Below are 24,137 nucleotides of genomic sequence, written 5' to 3' on the forward strand. Positions count from 1 at the left end.
GGGATGGACCCCAAATCCCCTACAACAAGGTTCACAACCACATCCCCCTTCAATTAGCATGCCCTCTATCTCTCTCTCTCTCTCTCTCTCTCTCTCTCTCAGGGAAGAAAGGGATTTTACTTTCCATCTTCTCTCTCTCAAGCTCTGCCTAACCCAGCCCTCAATCTCTGACCTGGTCAGTAAAACTGAAATGTTCCTTCTGCCTCTCCAAGTCTACACCCTTCACTCACTCCTTCCCTTTCAGTCTTTAACAAGACCAAGATTTCCTCCCCAGTGGAGGGGGAGGGGCACTCCTTCAGTCCCTTTACTGAAGCAGCCCCCTTCACCTTGATCTGCACATTCTTCTTACCTCTCTGTCACCTAGTTTATTTTAACAATTCTATGAAACTGCAAGTAAAGAGGGTCACTGACTCCCAGCAGCCACAAACCTTGACCAACCTCTCTTTCTCTAAACCCGTCCTTTCTGCAGGCTCCTCCTGGCCTTCCACGCTTCAAGGCTATGCTTAGATCCTAAAGTCTTTCCTCCCTGTGGCCTAAGGGCTCTCCTTCCCTCTCCCGCAGAAAGGACACCAGGAAACCACCCTAGACCTTACCTCCTCCCAAACTCCACCTATGTATCTTCAGCCACCAGAAAATATCACTGAGCTCTTGACTCAATCTTCATTAGCCCTTCAGCTTCTCACTTGTCCAAAACCAAGTTCACCAGCACCTCCCCATGAGTCCCACCCCACTCTAGGTCTACTTCCCCTTCAGAAGCACTAACTCTCAGGATAAAGCAGTCTGGGAAAGGAAGGTGTGCAAGAAAGAAGGAGCGGTGGAGAGAGGCTCAACTAGGACCACTCTCCTCAACCTCACCTGCCAGTGTCTACACATCCCCCCAAACCTTCCTTTTCAAAAAAATTCTGTTCTGCCTCCAAGTTGAAAAGGCCTCCGAACAGCTCTTCAATAAATCCATCACATAAAGTCCTTTACTTCTGGCTCAGAAGGAATCACCACTGTGGATATTTAAATTCAAACATCAGACGTTGAATGTTATTTAAAAAACAAAACAAAACAAACCCTTCCCAAGCAGCTTCCACAAATTAAACTTTGGCAAAGTATCTGCCCCCAGGGTCTAGGGCAGTAACCATATAGGAAAAACACCTACTATAGAAAATCTGTTTTCTGAAAGGAAAACAAGTTAAAAACTTGACCAGGTAAGCAAGTTAACTACCAACTTGTGCCACAATGTGTTTCTGGAGAGTTCCTCCGTCTCATCACTGGCTCCAGGAGGAGAGCTGAACAGTTTGGTTCAGCTAGTTTCCTAGCAATCAAGTCAGTGCCGCTGCCGAATTAAAGAAAAACTGCTTCCACACAGAGTTAAATTATGGAGTTGCAGAAGCGGCTGTTCTGTTAACCCACAGCTAAGAATAACACTCAACTTTCTAATTTAAAAAAAAAAAGAAAAAGAAAGAAAAGGAAAGACGACAAAAGTAAGTCTCTGCGCTAAGAGTTTGGGGCAGAGAAGAAAGAGGGGGCTCCCTGCACTGACTCTCTGTTTACCCAGAGCCTTATGCCCAAGGCAACTGACCAGGGGAGCCCAGCCCGGGAGGGCGGCAGTTTGCAGGTGCGACGGACGGCCCCACCCCCGTTTAACCTGGGCTGGAGCCCCAGGCTTCAGAATTGGTTTTCCGGGTGGGTTCGGGCTCACTCTTAATTAACAACGAGGTCGGGGTAAGTTGGAGACAAAACCGGAGAGAGAAGCAGGAAAAAGCCAAAAGGGCCGCAGGGAAGGAGGAGCCGAGGCCCCCGGAGGCCACCCTTCCTGGCCCGCCGAGGCCTGGCCCCGCGCGCCCACCCGGGCCGCCCTACCGTGGCTCTGCAGGATCTCGTGCTTGAGGCCGCCCGTGTAGTCGATAAGCTCCTCCAGGCCGCGCTCGCACAGCTGCCCGTAGCCCGAGAACTTGTGCAGCACCTTCTCCAGCTCGCGCTCCACCGTCACGCACTGATCCATCCCGGAGGCGGTGGCGGCAGCGGCGCTCGGCTGCCCAGCGCCCGGGTGTCCGCAGCCGTTCGGCCCGGGCCCGGCCGAGGCCGCGTCCTGCTCCTCGTCCCCCAAGCGGGCGGCACGGGAGACTGAAGAGGCGGACGCGCTAGCCCCGGCGCCGAGGGAGCTCCGCGCAGCCCGCGCCCGCCTGCCCCATGGCGCCCCGACCCCGGCGCGTCGCCGCTGCTCCCGCTCGTTCTTCCCACCCGACCCCGAGCCCCCGTTCGCCGCGTTCGCTGTCCGACGCGGCGCCGCCGATTGTTTTTGTTTTCACGGGAACCGACCGATGACCTGGTTCTCCCGGGCGGCACCAAGCGCCGCCGACCCGAGGGGGGGCAGCCACCCCAGCGAGGGATGGAGGCGGCGGGGGCCGTACCAAGCGCACGCTCGTGGCGGGGGGAGGCGGCCGGCGAGCGCGGGCGGAGGAACGTGACGAGCGTCCGCTCGCGCCGCCGCTCTAAAGGTGTGGGCCCTACCACGCGGGAGGCGTGCAAGGGAGCGGGAGAGGGCGGAGCAAAGATCCAATTGGGCCGAGGAGCTAAATAGGGAACTTTGGAGCCAGCCCCAGAGCTCCGAGAGCGCTACAACTACGCGCTCCGTAAACAAGAGGGTGGAAACCGCCCGTCACCACTCCGCCCAGAAACGGAGAAAACGAACCAATAGGCGCCGAGAATACGTAAGGAACGAACGTCCTCCAATCCCTGGCCGAGGCCTAATCCTTCAGCCAATCTGGGACTAGAGGCCAAACCAATAGTCTCGCTGTTGGAGGGGGTGATTTGGAGAGCATCCTGGGAAGCAAGTCGTTTCTGGAAAGCCGTGAGGGAAAACAAGGCAGAAATAAAAAGGCCTATTTCCCATAGGACTTCGCCCCAGCCCTGAGTTATTTCATCTCCCTGTCATTCCTGAGGGTACTGTCTTCTCCAAGTTTTGGAAAGCAGACTCGCCGCCCCGAGGAAAAATCCAGCCAGGCCGAGCGGAGTGGGTGGTGCTGCGGGCGGGGGTCGCTAACTGGAATAAGAAGAGGGGGAATTCTGAGGTGGGAGAAGGGGGCTGCTTGTTGGCCGGGCGTGGCCCGCGATCCTGCCTCGATTCTCGCTACACCGGGAGGTCACAAGCCTTACACCTCCACCCCCACCCCCGCGGGCCTCGGCCCTTTGGCCCCTGGGACTCTCCTGACGGGTTGCCTCACCCCGGGGGCAGCATCACGGAAGGGAAACTTGCGTCGGACCTCGGGGCAGCCTGGCTCCTGCCTCTTCGGCTCGTTATTCCATTGCTTCCGATGGAGTTACCCCCTTCGCGTGAATCCTTCCCCTGACTTGCCATGGCGCCTCCTACCTTGGCCTGTACCTACTTGCTCACTAAGCTGTGACTGCCCCGACCTTAGCTTAGCGTTCCTCCTAGAAGCCAAGTTGATGCTTGCCTCAGGACCTCTGTACTTAGCCTTTCTTTGGACTAGAAAACTCTTCCATCGTGTCATCCTAAAATTTTCGGCTCACTTGTACCACAGAGGGTCCCCCCCTGACCACATTCCCTCCTCCATTACTACACCATATTTATTATGGTCAATCATAGCCGTTTTACTATTTTCTCACCACTTGTTATCTGTTTCAGTTATTTTCATTCACTTTTCTGTCTGCACTCCTTCAATAAAGCGCTAAGGCAGCCCCCTGGCCTCTGTTTTCTGTGCCCAGAACAGTGATTGGCAACATAGTACCTGGTCTTTTTATTATTATTATTATTAAGGTAAAACCTTTTTGAGCCTCAGTGTCTCTTTTTATAGTTTGGTAATAATTAGAACTAATAATACTTCGATCTATTGTTAGGAAAATGAAGATAATTTAGGTAAACACCCAGTAGCACATGATAACTACATGATAAACAGTGGTGGTTGCTACTAGTGTCAGTTCCCAGGAGTAAATATGAGATGGCAACTTAAAAATCATGGAATCACGTTGGTCCAGCACCTACCTAGTCGTTTTATTTAGTTCTCCGTGATACTCAAGGGCAGCCGCACTGTTGCTCTTACACATGGCCTTTCTCTTCCCCACCTAACCTGTTTTCCTTTCTCCTCTCTCCCTTGACAGGTGGCCCTGATTCCTCCTTCACTGAGAAGGTAAAAAACATTCAACTCCAGCACCTTCTGTCACCCTTCTCAAAGTGTGTCCATCTGTTGTATCCATTTTATGAACTGTTGTCAAGTACCCAACAGAAAAGGCGTGCCTTCTCCCTTTTTAAGTGGCCAGCTGACCTGAGGATGTGGGGAGAGCCTTCATTCAACCCTCCTTAGGCTGTTTCCCTTTTCTGCTCAGTCTTTTCATGGCCAGGCTGCCCGAAAAAATCCTCCACTCTTGTTCCTCCTGTTTCTCCAAGGATCTTCTTGATAAGCTCTGTCATCCTTTTCTGTCTTTTTTTTTTTTCCCCTTGACCTCACTGCTACATTTGAAAGTTGTGACCCACCATCACAACTTTAAAATTCTTCCTTGACCTCCAGGGCATTGCCACGGTATGGTTCAGTCACCCCTTCTCCCCTCCTGGCTCTTTTCTCATTTAGCCACCTTTGTGGATCGGTATTTGCCCCAGGTTCTGAGCTCAACGTTCTCTTTTCTCTTTACCTGCTGTCCTTGGAGAACACATTCAAATTGCTTCTCTCTAGCCCTGATCTGTCTCATAAACTAGTTTCACATTCCTCCCCCCAACTAGCAAGACATCATTATTCAGAGGACTCCTACCTCCAGTCAGTTCCTCAAAAACAGAATCCATATTTCCTTTCCCAAACTGACTCCTCCTCTTGACTCGGTTTTGTTGGCATTATCTTAACTCTCCCATGTTCCTCTACCACTGATTCTTCCTCAGCTTTCACTTACCTGTAGGATTCTTGATAACTTTTTCTCCATTAGATTCCTTGACTCCAGTAACCTGTTTCCAGTGCAAACTACATCCTTCTCAAGATCCCTTTACCAAGTCAGTTGCCTTCAACTGAATTATTGGTGCTTCCCAGGATTTTGTCCTCATCGGTATCTCTAGGGATACAAATTATCTCACTCCCTTTTCCATTCACCCTCCACGTGTTCTAATGAGTCTCATTACTTAATGTCTTTTTTTTTTTTCCCCAAACCCTCAGCATGCAGAAGTTCCCAGGCCTGAGATCAAACCCATGCCACAGCTATATCCAGAGCCACAGCACTGACAACACTGGATCCTTAACCACTGAGCCATGAGGAAACTCCCCTAATGTCTTAAATGAGGCTTTCAAGCTTCTACATTCCTCACCTTCTTAGTACCTTTGACATGTTTCCAAGATTGCAATTGCTTCTCTTAACCTGCCTTTATCTCTTACCTCTACAGTGCCACCAAAGAATCTTCATTCCCCTCAAAGGGTTTTTGTAATAATTAAGTCAGACAACCCATGTAAGGTGCTCAATATAATACCTGGTACATGATAAGAGCTATTCTACTGATAGAAATAATCAAGACTCCCCATTACCTACAGCTGCAGATCCTAATTTCTCAGCTGCATGGTCTGCCCAGCATAGCAGGGCATCCCAGTCCCCCATCCAAACACCAGGCACTTTGATACTTTCCAGGTGAGTTGAGCACAGCTTATTCATGCTTTTCTTCTAGAATGCTTTATCTCATTTATCTTAGCTACTCAGATCCTCCCCAAGTCCTATTACTATTGATACCTTCTAAGTCCTGGCCTGCCTAATCTTCAGTATGGTAGTCACCAGCCATATGTAGCTATTTAAATTTTAAATTGAGAAAACTTGCATTCATTTTCTCAATGGTGCTAATAACCACAGTTCACCTACTCAGTAACTGCACGTGGCTAGTGCCTACTGTGTTAATCAGCAGAGAATGAACATTTCCATTATTGTAGAGAGTTTGGTTGAATAGTACTGATCTAGACCATGTTCATTGTAGTTACCAGCTGTAGGACTTCCCTGTTAAGTCATTTAATGCTGAAGTGCATACTGCCCCCATATTTTTCATTAACTTTTCAAATATGTACCTTGTTTACCAGATTGTTAGCTCTCAGGTCAGGACTGACTCTTCTTTTCTCTCTCATGATTTAATCAATGCTCAAGGTATTTCTTAAAGAAAAGAGAATAAACAAAGGAAGAGGCCTCAAATTCAACCAAGAAGAGAAAAATAGAACTTCTAAAGGCAGAGATCTTTATGTTCCCTCCTTAATTTATATTGTCTCTTCCTACCTTCTGCACAATTGCTTTAAGCCTAAACCTTGATTTCTCAGAGAAGGGCGTGTAGAAGCAACAGAGAAAACTTCCATTTTCACAACAACTGCAGATTATTATTCTGTGATTACATTTTTACCACACAACAAAGAATTCATTCACGCACAAATACCAACCAACCAGCAAACAAAACCCCACTCCAATATCAGTGCACTCCTGCCTCCATATTTTTTCAGTCTGGAAAACCTTTCATTTGTAATCATTCTGTACTTTGCACTGGTCCTTCCCTCTACTCCAAATTCCATTCTCCCTAACATTTAAGAAAAGAAAGGGAGGGAGGAAGGAAAGAAGGAAAAAAACCTTTGTCTTCTGGCCAAAATACATATTCATCGTAAAAAAATTAGAAAGTACAAATAGTATACAGAAATAACCATCCCATGAAATCTCATGAAATCAAAGACCCAGAACAAAATTCATCAGTTTAAACATTTGGGGTGAATTTCCAGAGTTTTTTCTGTGTGTACACACAGACCCATATGTGCAATTTATAAGGTAGCTCTCATTATATATAACTATCTTGTAAACTACTTTTGTTGCCTACTTAACTTAACGTTTCTTTAACAACAACAAGAAAAGTTTTTAGAATTGCTTATTACATCTGTTTGAAATGTTTAATAGCTGTTATACATAACTATAGCTTATCACTCACCCTTATTCAGTATATCTCATGTATTCTTTTCATTTTGACTTAAGCTTAGAAGCTTGAAACTAAACAGAGGCAAGATAGAAAAAGTCACAATTTCATCTTTCCGATTTGAGAATATATTAAAAAACTGCTTTTAAAATATGTTTTTATGCAAAATACACGTTCAGAAATGGGTAAGAAAGACTCTAATTATAATTGTTTAAAAAAAAAGACCTTGTGAAACAGGCCTTGCTAATTTACTGACTATTCTAGCTGACAGTATGAAAGTAAGGTTAAATTGACAGAATGTGTTATTATGAAATACTGGATTATGAAAAATAACATTCCTTCTCATCATTTCTTTAAAAATCAATTTTCATCATTTTCAAGCTAAAAAAAAAAATCTCCACATGAGACATTTCTGGAAATTGCTGTTAAGACTAATTTAAGAAATGTGTGAAAGTGTAACTACTAGCAAAAAATATTGATCTGAATGTTTTTCACTTCTTTTATATCTCCTGTGTGGTTTGGGGCATTTTGCCTCCTACATGCTTGTTTACTAGCTGGCTGGATGATACTTGCCTGCCGTTATCACTAATTATTAGGGATTGGAGAGGCAGTGCAACAGTAATGCCTTTCCTTTCTGTCCATCATTGCCTTCTTTCAGCACCATTAATATCTGTAGAAGATAGCCTCTCTCACCAGCAAAGCCCTCCCAACATAGCCTTCACCCCTCCTGAGGCCAGGGCACTTCTCCTTGGTTGCCCTCTAGTTCAGATACACCCTTATAGATCTCTATGAGGATGATATGCAGTTATTGCCCTCGTGTATGATGCCCTGTTGGGGAGGGTACTTAACACCTTTTAAATCTGCTCCCTCAGGTTTTATTGGCCTGAATCTTTCTTTCTGGAATCTAGGTTATCCTCTATACTTTTTACTTGCTTACTCTTTTGTGTCGTATACCAGGTGTGGCAGGAAGGGTGCCAGAACTCTAACTCTGAAGTAATTCATTCAACCCCTCCCAATCTCAGTTTCCTTATCTATAAAATGAGAAGCTTGAAATAGATGACCTTTAAGTTCCTTCCAGTTCTAAAATTACAGAGATGCCAGTATCTATTAAGCAACATGTGAGGTACTATACAACCAAACAGGAATGGATGGATGTATCCTCCTTGCTTTTAAAAGCTTTGAGTCTGAGTCATTACTTCCTCATTATGGAAATGCAATGGGTTTTTCTTTTAATTTTGGCTTTATTTATCCTAATAATAATAGTAGCTACCATTATTGAGTGGTTACAACATGCCAGGCATTTTACTTTTGTGTGTGGGTGGAGGGGGTTACTTTTTGGGCCACGCTCCCAGCATATGGAGGTTCCCAGGCCAGGGGTTGAATTGGAGCTACAGCTGCTGGCCTACATCACAGCCACAGCAACGCCAGATCCCCAACCCACTGAGTGAGGCCAGGGATCAAACCCACATCCTCATGGATACTAGTCAGATGTGTTTCCACTGTGCTACAACAAGAACTCCCAGGCACTATTCTTTAAATTTGTGATTATCCAAAGCAGTCTTTTGAAATAAACATTATTTTTATCCCTGTTTTACAGATGAAGAAGCTGAGGCACAGGGGTTAAGTAATTTTTCCAAGACTACACAGCTAATAGCTCATATGCCATGGAACTTTGAATTTGAATCTATCTGGGTCCCAAACCCATAAGCCATTGAACCTCAAACAAGCAAAATTATGCTCCATGATTACTTATTAAACATGGGATTTCTAATTAAACAAAGGATCATTTACCCTATCTTGTGTGGTAAGGTAGCAGGAGTCTAGAACTAAAATTCCCCAAAATTCTAACACTTCTACTTACCAGCTTTTCAGACTTAGGCAAAAACCTTAACCAAACAGTCTTTTTTTTTTAAAAAAATAACTATCTATATAACAATACCTACCGTGTAACATTGTTCAATTATATACATTTATTTGTAAAGTAATATAAATATATTTTATATAGTAAATGTATACATTTAATTAGTAAATGTATTATATGTGTATATATATGTAGAAAGTGCTCTGTAAACCATGAAGCCCTGTAAAAATGTAGGGTGCTGTTATTTCCTATTATTACATATGCATTTGACTCATCTGTTTATGTAACTTACTGTGCATCTATTCAGGGCAGAGTCTAGGTTGTAAATTGCTGAAATACAAGATTCATGACTTTTGACAACCTGAGGGAGACTTCAGGTAGTAAACTAAGCAAGTGCTTGAAAAATGGCCTTTTAAGGAGACTTACAGTTCCATTAACATGAAATAATGCCATTCCTCCAGATTATTCCTTTAAAAACAAACAAACCAAAAAAAACCTAGACATAGCACAAAAAACAAACACAGGAATATTTTGAAAGGTAGAAAGAAATTGGGCTGCATGGGGATCTTGGGACTTGAGAAATGGTGGTAAGTTCACAGGTTTCCTCTCATATCTCAGATAAGGCATTGCGAAAAGCCTCCAACCCAGCACCGCAAATAGACACAGAAAATAAAAGCTCCAAGAAAAGCCTGTTTTCCCTAACCAAAGAATGGAAAAAAGGATGGCCTAACCATGAAAACTTTGTTGGCAATATCCATCCTACTCCACCCAAACACAGAAAAACAGCACCTTCTCCCCACAGCGTGGTTTCAGTAGAGCTGAGCAGGGACTTAATTTTCTACTCAACCGTCCCTTAACCCACGGACACAAGAGGCAGTAGTACACTTCCTCTGCAGGATGGATTTAACAGAGCTAAGTGGGGAGCTGACCTTCCATCTCCTGCCTGGCAAAAGCAGGTGGTGCTCTAAGGTAGTATCAGCACATTGAGCAGGGAGCTGGGTTTATACCCCCATTTAGAGGTGACAAGGCAGTGGGAGCTGGTGCTCTTCTTTCACTGAAAATTTGTCAGTGGAACAAGGAGAGGGTTGAACTCCCACCCTACCCATCTGCAACAAGGCAATTCAAGTCAATGCTCCACTTTTGCCAAGATGGTATTGTCACAGCTTAGAGAGAAGCTACACATACATACCTAGTAGCCCAGTACTAAATCTCAACAAGGGATTGCCTGCATAAAAAAAGTAAAAAGAAGATTAAATATGATCCACAGCTTTGTAATATACTATCCAGAATGTTCACTATACAATTAAAAAAAAAAAAACACTCATCTTACAACCAGGAAAATCACAGCATGAGTGAGAAAAGACAATCAATAGATGCCAACAATAAGATGAATCAAATGTTGGAATTATCTGATAATTATTATGTTAAAGCTAGCATAAAAATACTTCAGTCATTTACAAATTTTCTTGAAACAAATAATTCAGCAAAGATAGAGAAATTATTATAGAAATGAAAAATACACAAAATTAAAAACTTTGTATTTTAACTTTGTATTAATAGAGTGATAACAGAGGATAGAATCAGTGAACTTGAGGCACAGACCAATAGAATTTACCCAGTCTGAACAACAGAAAGAGAATAGTCTGGGATAAAATGAACAGAGTCTCAGGGCCTGTGGGATTTTTTTTAAAGTAACAAACATGTCATTGCAGTCACAGAAGGAAAAGAGAATGAGAGGAAGATTGACAAAGTATTCAAAGAAACAATAGCTAAAAACTTCTCTAATGTGACAAAAGATATAAACCTACAAATTCAAGAAGCTGAACAAATGCCAAATAAGATTTCCACATATGACAGTTGAACTTCTAAAATATAATGAAAAAAAATAAAAAATAAAATATAAAGAAAAAGAAAATATCTTGAGAGCAGCCAGAAACAAATGACACTGTTATGTATAGGGAAAAACCAATATAAATTATAGCAGATTTCTCACTTGAACCATGGTGGCCAGGAGGAAGTGGAACAACATTTTTCCTGTACAAAAAGAAAAGGATTAGCAACCCAGATTTCTATGTCCAGTGAAAATATTTTTCAGTAATGAAAGAGAAATCAAGGCATTCTCATTGAAGGAATTAAATTAAGAGACTTTGTCACCACCAGACCTACCAAAAAGAATATTTTCCAAACAAAGAAAAAAATACATAAAATTGAAACACCAGGAAGAAAAAAAGAACACAATATACAAAAATATTTGTATGTACAATAGATTTTTCTCTTCCTCTTGAGTTTTCTAAATTTATAAATTGACAATGGAAGAAAAGTTATAATACTAACTGATGTGGTTATAAATTTATGTAGAATAAATATGTAAGACAATTATATAAACGGGAGGGGCAATGACATAAAGGGAGGTAAGTTTTCTGTACTTAACATGAACTGGTAAAATGACACCAGTAGGCTGTGATAAATATATATATAATATAATACCTGGAGCAGCCACTAAAAAAATTATACAAAGAGTAAAAATAAAAATACTGTAGATAAGAGGGAAACGGGGAGTTATTGTTTAAGGGGTGCATAGTTTCTGTTTGGAATGATGAAAAATTTTGGAAATGGATAGTGGTTATGGTTGCACAACATTTTGAATGTACTTAATGCCACTGAATTCCATACTTAAAATGATTAAATATAGTAACTTTTTAATTTTTATTTAATTTATTTAAATCATTTTTGCTTTATAGGGCCATACCCACGGCATATGGAGGTTCCTAGGCTAGGGGTGGAATCGGAGCTGCAGCTGCTGGCCTACGCCAAAGCCACAGCAACGCAGGATCCGAGCTGCATCTGGGACCTACACCACAGCTCACGGCAACACCAGATCATTAACCCACTAAGCGAGGCCAGGGATCAAACTTGTAACCTCATGGTTCCTAGTTGGATTCATTTCTGCTGTGCCACAACAGGAACTCCTAAATATGATAAATTTTATGTTTTGTATATTTTACCAAAATATTTAAAACAGGTAATTAAATCCACTAGGTAAAAAAAAAAAAAAACTGTAGCAATGGTAATCATTTTGCAATATATAAGTATATCACATCAACAGTTGTACCCATAGTATGGCTGAAAAAAAGGAAACTAGAGAAATAGAAAACAAAGAAATACCACAGAAAGCAAAACCTAAGACGGCTGACTTAAGCTCTAACATGTCAATTACATTAAATGTAAATGATCTAAATACACCAATTAAAAGACAAGATTAGCAGAGTGGATTAAAAAAACATGACCTAACTGTATGATGTCCACAATAAATTCATTTCAAATATAATCATAGGCTGAATGTAAAAGAATTTTAAAAGATAGCCCACAAACATTAATCAAAAGAAAGTAGGAGCAGCTATATTTGTATCACATAAAGACAACTTCAGAGCAAAAAAACCACCAGAGATAGAGATAACAAAAGAGTAAATCCATCAAGAAAACATAGCAACTTGAAATATGTATACACCAGGGAGTTCCCTTTGTGGCTCAGTGGTAATGAAACCAACTAGTATTCATGAGGGTGTGGGTTTGGTCCCTCACCTTGCTCAGTGGGTTAAATATCTGGTGTTGCCATGAGCTGTGGTGTAGGTTGCAGATGCGGCTTGGATCCTGCATGGTTGTGGCTATGACATAGGCTTGCAGCTGCAGCTCTGATTTTACCCCTAGCCTGGGAACTTCCATATGCCACACATCGGCCCTAAAAAGACAAAAAAAAAAAAGTGTATACCAAACAACAGAGCCTCAAGTTTTGTGAAACAAAAACTAATAAAACTAGAAAAAAATATAGTTTCACAATAGTAGTTGGAGACTTCAACACCCTTCTCTCAGCAATTAATAGAACAGCTAAGCTGTAAAAGAAAATAGAAAATAAGCAAGGATATAAAAGAACACAACACTACTGACAGCCAGAAGGATCTGATCAACGTTTGTAGATACTCTACACAATAATAGCAAAATATACATTCTTATGAAGTATCCAGATAGATATATCAAGTAAGATCATATCCTGGTCATATCTTGACCATACGACAATCCTAAGTTTAAAAGAATTGAAATTCTACTGAATATATTATTGAAGTACAATAGAATCAAACTAAATATAAATAACAGAAAAATAACTGGACAATCTCCAAACACTTGGAAACTAAACAACACACTTATAAATAATATATAAGTCAAAGAAAAGTCTCACCTCAAGAAACTAGGAAAAGAAATGCAAAATAAACTGAACAAAGAAAATAATAACTATAAAAGCAGATATCAATACAATTGAAAATAAGAAGACAGTAGAGAAAATCAGTAAAAGAAAATTAACAACCCTCTAGCAAGATTGATCAGGAATAAAAGAAGTCACTAATTACCCTTATCAGGAATGAAACAATATATCATTCCAGACTCTGCAGACATCAAAAAGATAAGAGGAGTTCCCTTCATGGCTCAGATGAAACGAATCTGACTAGCATCCATATGGATGCAGGTTCAATCCCTGGCCTTGCTCGGTGTTTTAAGGATCAGGTGTTGCCATGAGCTGTGGTGTAGTTTGCAGACAGGGTTTGGATCTGGCGTTGCTGTGGCTGTGGCATAGGCCAGAGGCTACAGCTCCAATTCAACCCCTAGCCTGGGAATCTCCATATGCTACGGGTGTAGCCTAAAAAGACACACACACACAAAAAAATAATAAGAAAATACTGCTGTAACTCTCTACATATAAATTTAACAGCTTAGATGAAATGAACCAGTTCCTTGAAACAGACTACCGCAACTTGCTCAATATGAAACAGACCATTTAAATAGCCTTAGAGCTATTAAGGAAATTGAATCCTTAAATGTTTACATTTCATAAAAGAAATCTCTAGGCTCACATGGTTTCTGAAGAGAATTCTTCCAAACCTTTAAAGATCAATGAACACCAATTATATACAATCTCTATCAAAATATGTGAAGAGAGAATACTTCCCAGTTCATTCTATGAAGCTAGTTTACTCTGATACCAAAACCAGATAAAGACAGTAAGCCAAAAGAAAACTGTAGACCAGTATAACTCATGAACTTGATTGCAGAAATACTCATGAAATAATAAATTCATTCCAGCAATGTGTAAGAGATTTATATACCATGATGTACAAAGCATACAAGGCTGGTTCAATGTTTAAAAATAAGATAATATAATCCATCCACCAAATCAGCAGGCTAAAGATGAAATATCATATGATCTTATCAATTGATGCAGAAAAGGCATTTGACAACATCCAACATCTGTTTGTGATTAAAAACCCTCAGTAAGCAAGGAATAAAGGGGAACCTCCTAATCTACAGCTAATGTTATAGTTACTGGTGAAAGGCTGAATGTTTTTCCCCCAGGTATCCTAGAATGCCCGCTATCACCACTATAGTAAAGTGGCTGCAAGTTCTAGCCTGCTCAATAAAGCAAGAAAAAGAAATAAAAGACATGACATACATATTAGAAAGGAGGAAATAATACTGTTCCTATTTGCCAATGACATTTGTGTCTCCATAGATTATTCCAAGAAATCTGCACACACACACTCTCACTCACACAGACTCAGCCCCAGAACTAATAAGTGAGTTCAGCAAGACCTAAAGATACAAGGTTGATGCACAAAACCCAATTGCATTCCTATATTAACATGTGGAAACTGAAATTTAAAATGCAATGCCATTTACGATTGCTTCAAAGAAACACACTTAGGTATAAATCTAATAAAACTATGCATATCTGTATTCTGAAAGTTAAAAAATATTTATGAAAGAAATAAAAGAAGACCTAAACAAATGGAGAAGCATATTGTGTTCATACTTTTCTCAGCATAATAAAGACATCAGTTCTCCCCAAATTGATTACTATGGATTTAATGCAATCCTGATCAAAATCTCGGCAAAATATTTTATAATATAGACAAGCTTGCTATAAAACTTATACATGAAAGTCCAGGACCTGGAATAATTTTAAGTTTTTTTTGAAAAAAAAAAAACATTAAGTAGGAGGAATCACAAAACTATATGGTATTGGCACAGGGATAAATTGATAGTTCAATGGAATAGAATAGAAAATCCAGAAATAGGCCCACACAAATATGCTCAAGTGATTTTTTAGCAAAAGTATAGGAAAAATTCAATAGAGCAAGGATAGCCTTTTCAGCAAATAGGGTTAGAGTAATTGGGCATTCATAGGCCAAACTAAGGTGAGCCTCAACCTAAGTTTCACGCTTTTTACAAAAATTATCTCAAAGTGGATCATGGGCTTAAATGTAAAACAGGTAATATAAAATGTAAAACTTAAAAAAAGAACACCTTGGCAAAAATCTTTGGGGCATAGGGTTAAGCTAAGTATTCTTATATTTGACACTGAAAGTATAGTCCATAAAATAAAAAATTGTTTATTGAACTTCATGCCCTGTGACAGATCTGTGAAGAGGATTAAAAAAAAAAAAAAACTATAGACTGAGAGAATATAATTGCAAACCACATTTCTGACAAAAATGTGTCTAAAATATATAAAGAAACTCTAAAAACCTAACAGTTTAAAAAATTCCAGTCAAAAAAAGGGCAAAGGACATGAACATACATAGCACTGAAGAGGATTTACAGATAGCAAATAAGCAAATAAAAATCTGTTCAAAAATCATCAGCAGTTAGCACATGTAAAGTTAAAACACAATAAGAGCTACCACTAAATACCTATCAGGTTGGCAAAAATAAAATGTTATGGTACACCAAATGCAGTGGAAGATGCAGAGAAATTGGATTACTCACACATTGCAGGTGGGGATGTAAAAAAAATATAGCCATTCTGGCAGTTTCTTACAAAACTAAACTTGCTACTTACCGTGTAATCCAGCAGTTGTACTTTTGGGTATTTACCCCAGAGAAATGTTCACACAAAAACCTGTACACAGGAGTTCCCATCGTGGCTCAGCAGAAACGAATCTGACTAGTATCCATGAGGATGTGGGTTCAATCCCTGGCCTTGCTCAGTGGGTTAAGGATCCAGCGTTGCCATGAGCTGTAGGGTAGGTCACAGACGTGGCTCAGATCTGGCCTCGCTGTGGTTGTGGTGTAGGCCAGCAGCCACAGCTCTGATTTGGCCCCTAGTCAGGGAAGCTCCATATGGGGTGGGTGCAGCCATTAAAAAATAAATAAATAAATAAGTACCACCCCTGTACCCAAATGCTCACAAAAGTTTTATCTATGATAACCCCAAACAGGACACAACCCAAGTGTCCTTCAACAGGTGACTGGTTAAAGAAACTTGTACATCCATACCATGGAGTATTACTCAGCAGTTAAAAGGAATGAACTATTAATACATGTGACGACATGGATAAATCTCAGGGAATTACACTGAGTGAAGAAAAGCCCGTCTCAAAAGGTTATTTTTATATACATTCTTGAATGACAAAATTATAGAGATAGAGAACAGATTGGAGGTTGTCAGGGATTGGGAATAGTAGGAGGGGCAGGGGTGACTCTACAAAAGAATAACATGAGGGACCTTTGTGATAGATCTTTTGTATCTTGATTTTGGTGACCAAATGAGCCTATCTGTATGATAAAACTGCATAAAAGTAAGCTCGAGCAGCTTGAGCATCCTCTCCTCCCCGCCGCCACACTATATAAATTCGAAGGGCTCTCCCAGTGTTAGTGTCCTGGTTGTGATATTACACTGTGTAGGATCTCTCTGCATTATTTCTTACAACTACATTCATCTTAAAAAAAACCTTTACCTGGCCTTTTGAGGATAATTGTGATAATGAAAGGAAAAGCAACCATTCTTTATATCCCTAATTATCATATCTATAATCTTTTCTCTTTGTTTTTAGGTTTACCTGATTACTTTTTCCAGGGGTTAATTCTGTCTTCTCCATTTTTCCCATCAAATACCCAATAGGTTATTTGAGACTGATGCAAAATTATTTAAAGTTTCTTTTAAATATGGAAACTATGATCCTCTTTCTTAAACTTATGACTGATTTTCCTTACTGTCCCAAGGACAGGGAGAGCATTATACTGTTGGGCACTCCCTAGTGAACAGCATGTGGGAAGTATGTAAACTGAGCTTCTGTTGCTACCAAAGACAAATGCCCCCATTACTAATCCTCTAAATCAGCTGATGTGCTGAAACAAGTGAGGGGATTTTTTTTTTTCCTGCTCAACTCATTCTGAGCTCCTGCCTTTGCCTTTGGTCAAGAACCAGGCATTACTCTTTTTGAAAAAGACTCAATTTACTAAAATTCCAAGAGGATAATATTTACTGATAAAAATCAAGGTCAGAATATAAGGAAGACCGCATAACTGATTATAAAATTTGAAAGGAAGAGTAACATGTCCTTGGCAGGTACCATGTGGTTTTGCACCCCAGACCTCAGCATTTGCCTGCAATGCCTTCTTTCCATCTTTTGAATCCTGCTTAGGTGTCTGAATCCTTCTGACCCCTCTCTTTACCCTACAGGTACAATCATTCTCTGTGCTCTACTGCCTCTGTGAGGTGTACATACTTGTGTTGTGGCATATAAAATGGAAAGAAGCTGAGCAACACAGTGATTAAGAACTTGGACTCAGGCACCATACTGAGTTTAAATCACAGTTCCACTAGCTGTGTAACCATGACCAAGTTATTTTACCTCATGTCGCCTTAGTGTTCTCATCTATAAAATGGTGATAGTAATATTTACGTCACAAAATAGTTGTAAGGATGAAATTAAGCAATGTATGTAAAATGCTTAGAAAAATACCTGGCATATAATAAGCACTCTGTAAATGTTAGCTCTTCTTTATTTATATATTTATTTCATGTGATTAGACCAAAAGGTTCTTGAGGGCTGTGTAAGTTATCTATTGCTATAGCCAGATTATTCCAAAACTAAAACAAAACGTCTAGTGATTTTGTGGATCAGGAATCTGAGAGCACTTGAGTGGGTCCTCTGGGTTAGGGTTTGTCACAAGGCTATAGTCAAGGTGTTGGCTAGGTTGGCAGTTATCTGAAAGCTCAGCTAGGGGAGGATCATGTGATCATTGGCAGGATTAAATTCCTCATGGATTGTTGGGCTGAGGTCTCAGTTCCTCACTACTCATGGTCAGAGTCCATCCTCAGTTCCTTTCCACTGGCCTCTCTATAGGGCAGCTCACACCATGGCAACTGGCTTCCACTGGATGAAGAAGCAAGAGAAGGTGAGCAAAAGAAGTCATGCTATTTGTATAACCTAATCTCAGAAGAGACACCCCTCCTCTTTCCTGCATTCTGTTTTTTAGAAGCAAGTGACGATGTCCAGTTCACATTCCAGGTGAGGGGATTACACAGGAGCAAGAGTAGGAGTCAGGGCTTCCTGGGACCCATTGTAGAGGCCTCTCCCCAGTGATTCACATTCCTCCCACATGAAAAATACACTCATTGCCTCTGAAAGTCTCATCTCATTATAGGCAGGGACTCTAACTACAGACAGACAAAAGGTCACATTCTTCTTTGTTGTGGAAGAAAAATACAGGCTCTCTTGTCACTAAAACTTAAGCTATATGAACAAAATTCTATAAATAAAAATTAATAAGGACCAAGATTTTTCTTAGCTGTTATGTTGAATGCCCTGAAATCTTTTGGAGAATTTGATAACTACACAAATTATAAGCATTCATCATTTTATTTCATTTCCATGTTTGGTTTGAGTGTGAAGATATTCCAAGAGATTAGGAGGTAAAACTTTATTTTACATCTTAAATTTCAATAAGCGCATCCATGTAATGCTTATCCTGTCTATTTATAGTTGTTGGTTTCATAAGGCCAAGGAATGTAGATCATTTAAACTCCTTTTTCCAAAATAACTGCTTGGTCATGGTTGTCCAAGACGGTACAACAAACTAAAACACAGTAATTCATTCAAATAGAACCCTTCTCATTTAGCCATCTCTAGGGCATTTCCCCAACCTAGCTGTAGGTCCATTCACCTGTGTTATGAAAGAAACTCCAAGTAGGTATATGCCATACTTTGCTCTCTATCCCTCTTCTTATGAGACCTATTTTCCAGAGGCATAAGCAAAAGCCACCTGTTTTACCGTGGAGCCTCTGGTTGGAACTATAATAGCTGGTTGGAGGAGGGTGTTTGGAGAAAGGGCAGAGGGAATGGGATTTCTCCTTATGAAGAGCTGACTTCAGTACCCTGAGACAAACCAGAGGAATTGAACCTGAAGCTGACAGGTCTGCTCAAGGGGTATATGTTGATAGCGTAATAATTAAAATCTATTTTTTTGTGTTCCCAGTCCAGTGGGCCAGACAACTTTTTTTCCCCTGTTTTAAAACTTTGGGATTTTAAGACAAACTTATAGATTTAAATTGTCAATATAAAAGGAGATTTTTCAAGTTCCTTCATCTATCACGGCTGAAGATCCTGATACCCTGTTCTTATTTACTTCTGCCAAAATTATTATTTTATTATTCCTAATAAAAACCTCTAGGAATCTTCAGAATAGTAGCTTTATTTTTCCTGAGAAGCTATGAAAGATATAAATTTATTAAAAAATCAAATTTTTTTATAAATAATAAGTGGTTCTCTCTGTGGACCACCTGTCTCCTGAAATAGCACTTCTAGGGATCTCTGAGCAATGCCCACTTACTAAATCGAGTAACCTTCCTATCCTGCTTGCTACTTACTCATTTGTTCTCGAAACTCCTTCCCAGCATGAGCCTCCAGTTCTTATCTAAATCAGTTTCCTCATTTTCTCTGCTCACAGTGTCCTTGCTTCTGCCCCCACCCACTGCTAATCTAATGCTCTTTTCTCAGTCCCCTAAAGTCTGACCCTACCCCTTAGAGCCCAGCTTCCAATTTTTCCTCAAAGCTTCCCCACACCATGGGCACCATCTTGGGTCTCTGCCTTCTGTGGATTTCTCTTGCAGATAAAATTTGTCACTGCTCATTTGTTTGTTTGTTTGTTTTGGGTTTTTGTTTTTTGTTTTTTGTTTTTTGTCTTTTGTCTTTTTAGGGCTGCACCCACAGCATATGGAGGTTCCCAGGCTAGGGGTCGAATCAGAGCAGCAGCTGCTGGCCCACACCACAGCCACAGCAACATGGGATCTGAGCCACATCTGCAACCTACACCACAGACCACAGCAACGCTGGATCCTTAACCCACTGAGCGAGGCCAGGGATCGAACCCACGTCCTCATAGTTATTAGTCGGGTTCATTAACCACTGAGCCATGACAGGAATTCCCTTATTTGGGTTCTTAACCAAATAAATATTCTCTTTTTAGTTATCATATAACTTTTTCATGAGTGAGCAATCATCTCAAAGCTGTCATATCATGACATTTTTCAATTTTCAAAGACCTGTGGAGATGAATAGGTTGTAAAGTGGGAGTTATTCCTACGATGCTGTACAATGCTGCCAGGTGTTGGTAAACAATGCTGCATATTCTTGAGACTAAAGGGTGCAAGAGCAGAAGAATGTGTCTTTCCTGAATTAAGTGGTGGGTTTCTGCCTAAAATATCAAACTTAGATGTCCAAATCATGGTACAGAAATAAACTCAAACAACTTCAAATTTAGCGGTCACCTAAAGCTGATCTTCTTTAGAATATCTTACTAAAAATATGATATGTGTACATGCACATACATTTGTATGTCTATGGATATGGATTCTATGATATATATGGAATTCTTTCTTTGTGGTTTCTTAATTTCTGAAACTCTAATTTTCAGATTTTCCTGAATCTTTACTTTAAGTCTTTTTATGTGCAGTTGGTCAAGTTTACTACTTTTACTAGCAAGAATTTTTTGAAATTTTTTTTTTTTTTTTTTAGGGCTGCACCGGCAGCATATGGAAGTTCCCAGGCTAGGAGTCGAATTGGAGCTGTAGCCACCAGCCTACAGCACAGCCACAGCCACACCAGATCTGGGACACGTCTGCAACCTACATCACAGCTCATGGCAACACCGGATCTTTAACCCACTGAGCAATGCCAGGGATCGAACCTGTGTCCTCATGTATGCTAGTCAGATTCATTTCCACTGAGCCACGATGGGAACTCCAGCTGGCAAGAATTTTTTATATGACTCCTGGGCTCAAAAGTAAAACCTCTACATGCTTCTGAACTAAACTGTAGTAATGGTAACATGTTTTATTCACCCTTCTTGGGAAGCTTCTCACAGAATTTTCCGATTTCTCTCTTACACTTTGCCCTCCAGTCATTTCTCCATATACAACATATAGGACACTGTTTTATAGTCAGTGGACAAAACTTAAATATTTTCCACTAAACAGAAGATAGTATTTAGCCACTTCAGAAACTTCATCTTAGTTTTACCCTCTCCCATGGCTATCTTACACAGGGAGTCCTTTTGGCAATTTTTATTTACTGACCTCAGTTACCAATTTAAGAACTCTTTCGCCAGTTTACTTTGTCAAATTATAGTGTGTGTGTGTGTGTGTGTGTGTGTGTGTGTGTGTGTGTGTTACAATGGTTTGCTTCGTGTTATGTTTAAAGTGACCATATCCCTTTCAGGAAACAAAAAAAATCTGGCTTCATCATACTCCATAACTAAATTATAGATTTTGCTTTAATTTTCTCTTTCCTGGACCTCTCCCAGCTTGGCACAAGTGTTTAAGTAGTATAGTGCATAGTACTAAATTAAAATTCTGTTTAAAATTCAAAAATTAGAATCTGTCAGGGCACTACTACAAAAATTTCTAGTCCTCCTCCTATGCCATTAACATTTACCCCAGTGTTATAAATTTCATTTATTGGAAATTTTTATTTTTAAGACTAATGATAATTAGCAGTTTAACAAATTACATTTAATATTTGTTGATGAAAGTTTAAGACAGTGAAATTGCTTAATTTCTCAACACATTGCCTTTATACACACACAAAAAATGGGAAAAATACTCTCTGTAAGAGACCCCATGTGCTTGCTGTGATCAGAGTCCTGGTTCCCTCTTTAGAATTAAGGGAGTGCCTAAAATCTGAGACTTAATATATTATAGGAGAAGAAGTGATAAAACAATGATCCAACAACTCCCAGGAATGAAAATTCTGTAACAATTTCCTGGGTTGGTCTTCCTCTCCCATTACTCAACCTTCTGGACTCAGAAAGAATTGGGAGGAAATGTCATGATAGAGTTGCTGTATTAGTTACCTATTGCTATATAACAAATTATCCCAAAATTTAAAAGCTTAAAACAACAAACATTAAATATCTCGTATAATTTCTAAGGTTCAGGAAACCAGGTGGGGCTTAATTGAGTGGTTTTAGCTTAGGGTCTTAAAAATATATGACTCATGTTCATACAGGTATATATAAATGTATATATGTACATATAGATTAATATATAATTTATATATAAAATTCAAACAAGTGAACACATTTTGTTTTATATGAACATGACTTTTTTTTTTTGGCCCCAGGCACAGCATGCAGAAGTTCCCAGGTCAAGGATTGAACACGTGCCCTAGCAGTGACAACACTGACTGCATCGTTAACCTGCTGAGCCACCAGGGGACTCTACATGAACATTACATTTAACCAGAATGTGTCATGTCTTTCATTATAATTTCAATTGATTTCTCTGTCTCTCTCTCTCTCTCTCTTTTTTTTTTTCCCAGCTGCATCCATGGCATGTGGAAGTTCCCAGGCCAAGAATCAGAACTGAATCATAACTACAACCTATTACCATAGCTGCAGCAATGCTGGATCCTTAACCCACTGCACCACAGCAGGAATTCCTGATTTTACATTTTTTAAAAGCAGCTTCTAGAATGTGGTTCTGAGAAAGGAATTTGAGTATAGTAATATACCATGTGCCCCCACAAAGCAGCATTTAATTTAACTGTAATATACATGTAATTATTCTTTACATTTTACTTTAAATTCAACATTAATGAATTAATCAATAATACTAGTTAATGGATAATTGTGATACTCATGGTGTTGATGATAATATATGTCATTTGGCCAGTATTTTTTTTTTTGTTAAAAATTATTTTCATGTTCCTTTTTTTTTATTTGAGCTTACATCAGTTTTGTTTACAGTGCCTGGTAAGAATCAGTCATCATAATAGGGAAACAGATGTTTCACTACTTAAAGTCAGATCAGAATCACCATTCCAATTTTTACTCATGACCTACTTTACGTGATAGTTTGTAATTTATAAGCAGGAATGCTCTGTAAGGAAGATAGAATGAAGATGAGTGTTTTGAGAAAACTCACTAAAGTAACAATAGGAATGTAGAAACTCAGCAAAATGAAATTAAGACTTGAATTAACAAAGCAAGGTGGGGATCAGGGGAAAGGTCTTTTTATCCTTTTTATCGTCCTTTTTCTTCCTTTATCCAAGGAAGAAAATTTAAAAAGATCTTAATCTAAAATGTAACTGATAAAAAAATCTATAAATGTACTTTCAAATGAAAAGACTCACATGAATCCTTTATAAGAACTACATGACTGAAGTTCTCCTGTGGCACAGCAGGTTAAGGAAGTGGCATTGTCACCGCAGTGGTTTGGGTCACTGCTGTGTCTCAGGTTCAATCCCTGGCCCAGGAACTTCCATATGCTGCAGATGCAGTTAAAAATTTTTAAAAGGAACTACACAATAAGCATAAAGAATATCAATTATAGGAGTTCCTGTCGTGGCTCAGTGGTTAACAAATCTGACTAGGAACCATGAGGTTGCAGGTTCAATCCCTGGCCTTGCTCTGTGGGTTAAGGATCCGGCGTTGCTGTGGCTGTGGTGTGGGTCGCAGACACAGCTCAGATCCCATGTTACTGTGGCTGTGACTGGCTAATACAGCTCTGATTTGACCCCTAGCCTGGGACCCTCCATATGTGCGGGTGTGGCCCTAAAAAGAAAGAAAGTATTAATAAATTCTTAATAAAAAATTAAAAAAATATTATTTTCCATCACAGTCTATCCTAGGACACTGGATATAGTTCCCTGTGCTTACGTAATAGTTTTTATCTATTAACCCCAAACTCCCAGTCCATCCCACAGCAATATATTCTTTGGTTCACTTCCTTGAGGTGAAAACAAAAATAAACAAATAGGGCCTAATTAAACTTAAAGGCTTTTGCACAGCAAAGGAAATCATTTTTTTGAAAAAGACAATCCACAGAATGGGAGAAAATCTTTGCAATTGAAGCAAACAGCAAGGGATTAATCTCCAAGATATCTAAACATCTCATGTATCTTTATATCAAAAAAAGTACAACTGGAGTTCCCATCATGGCTCAGTGGTTAGCAAATCCAACTAGCATCCATGAGGACATGGGTTCAATCTCTGGCCTCACTCAGTGGGTTAAGGACCCAGCATTCCTGT

At 40.0% G+C, this 24,137-nt stretch overlaps 1 protein-coding gene and 1 long non-coding RNA gene across 8 annotated transcripts in view; one reads left to right on the forward strand and one right to left on the reverse strand.

The window, feature by feature from the left end:
• Positions 1-3,359, reverse strand: part of RMND5A (required for meiotic nuclear division 5 homolog A) — a 59,683-nt gene extending 56,324 nt beyond the window's left edge. For 3 of the 7 annotated variants that reach the window (XR_014841515.1, XM_021087279.2, XM_021087278.2), the window contains exon 1: positions 1,852-2,292. Coding sequence is in view for 2 of the 7 variants with exons in the window: in XM_021087279.2 (XP_020942938.1) it covers positions 1,852-1,993 (142 nt within the window). In the remaining 5 variants the exon portion in view is untranslated. Of the gene's footprint in view, positions 1-1,851; positions 2,293-3,215 lie in introns of those variants that run through there. The other 4 variants (XM_085018738.1, XM_085018736.1, XM_085018737.1 and 1 more) reach the window with 2 other exon arrangements.
• Positions 2,797-23,709, forward strand: LOC110259986 (uncharacterized). Its single transcript, XR_014841516.1, has 4 exons — positions 2,797-2,857; positions 4,111-4,139; positions 17,954-18,005; positions 22,229-23,709. It is a non-coding gene; the product is annotated as an uncharacterized LOC110259986 (long non-coding RNA).
• The last annotated feature ends 428 nt before the right edge of the window (positions 23,710-24,137 follow it).

The sequence above is a fragment of the Sus scrofa genome, chromosome 3, assembly GCF_054392235.1.
Source record: "Sus scrofa isolate SSC_HxYL_T2T_F1_AM1 chromosome 3, Sscrofa_HxYL_maternal_Yorkshire_Landrace_v2.0, whole genome shotgun sequence".
NCBI classification, from domain to species: Eukaryota; Metazoa; Chordata; class Mammalia; order Artiodactyla; family Suidae; genus Sus; species Sus scrofa.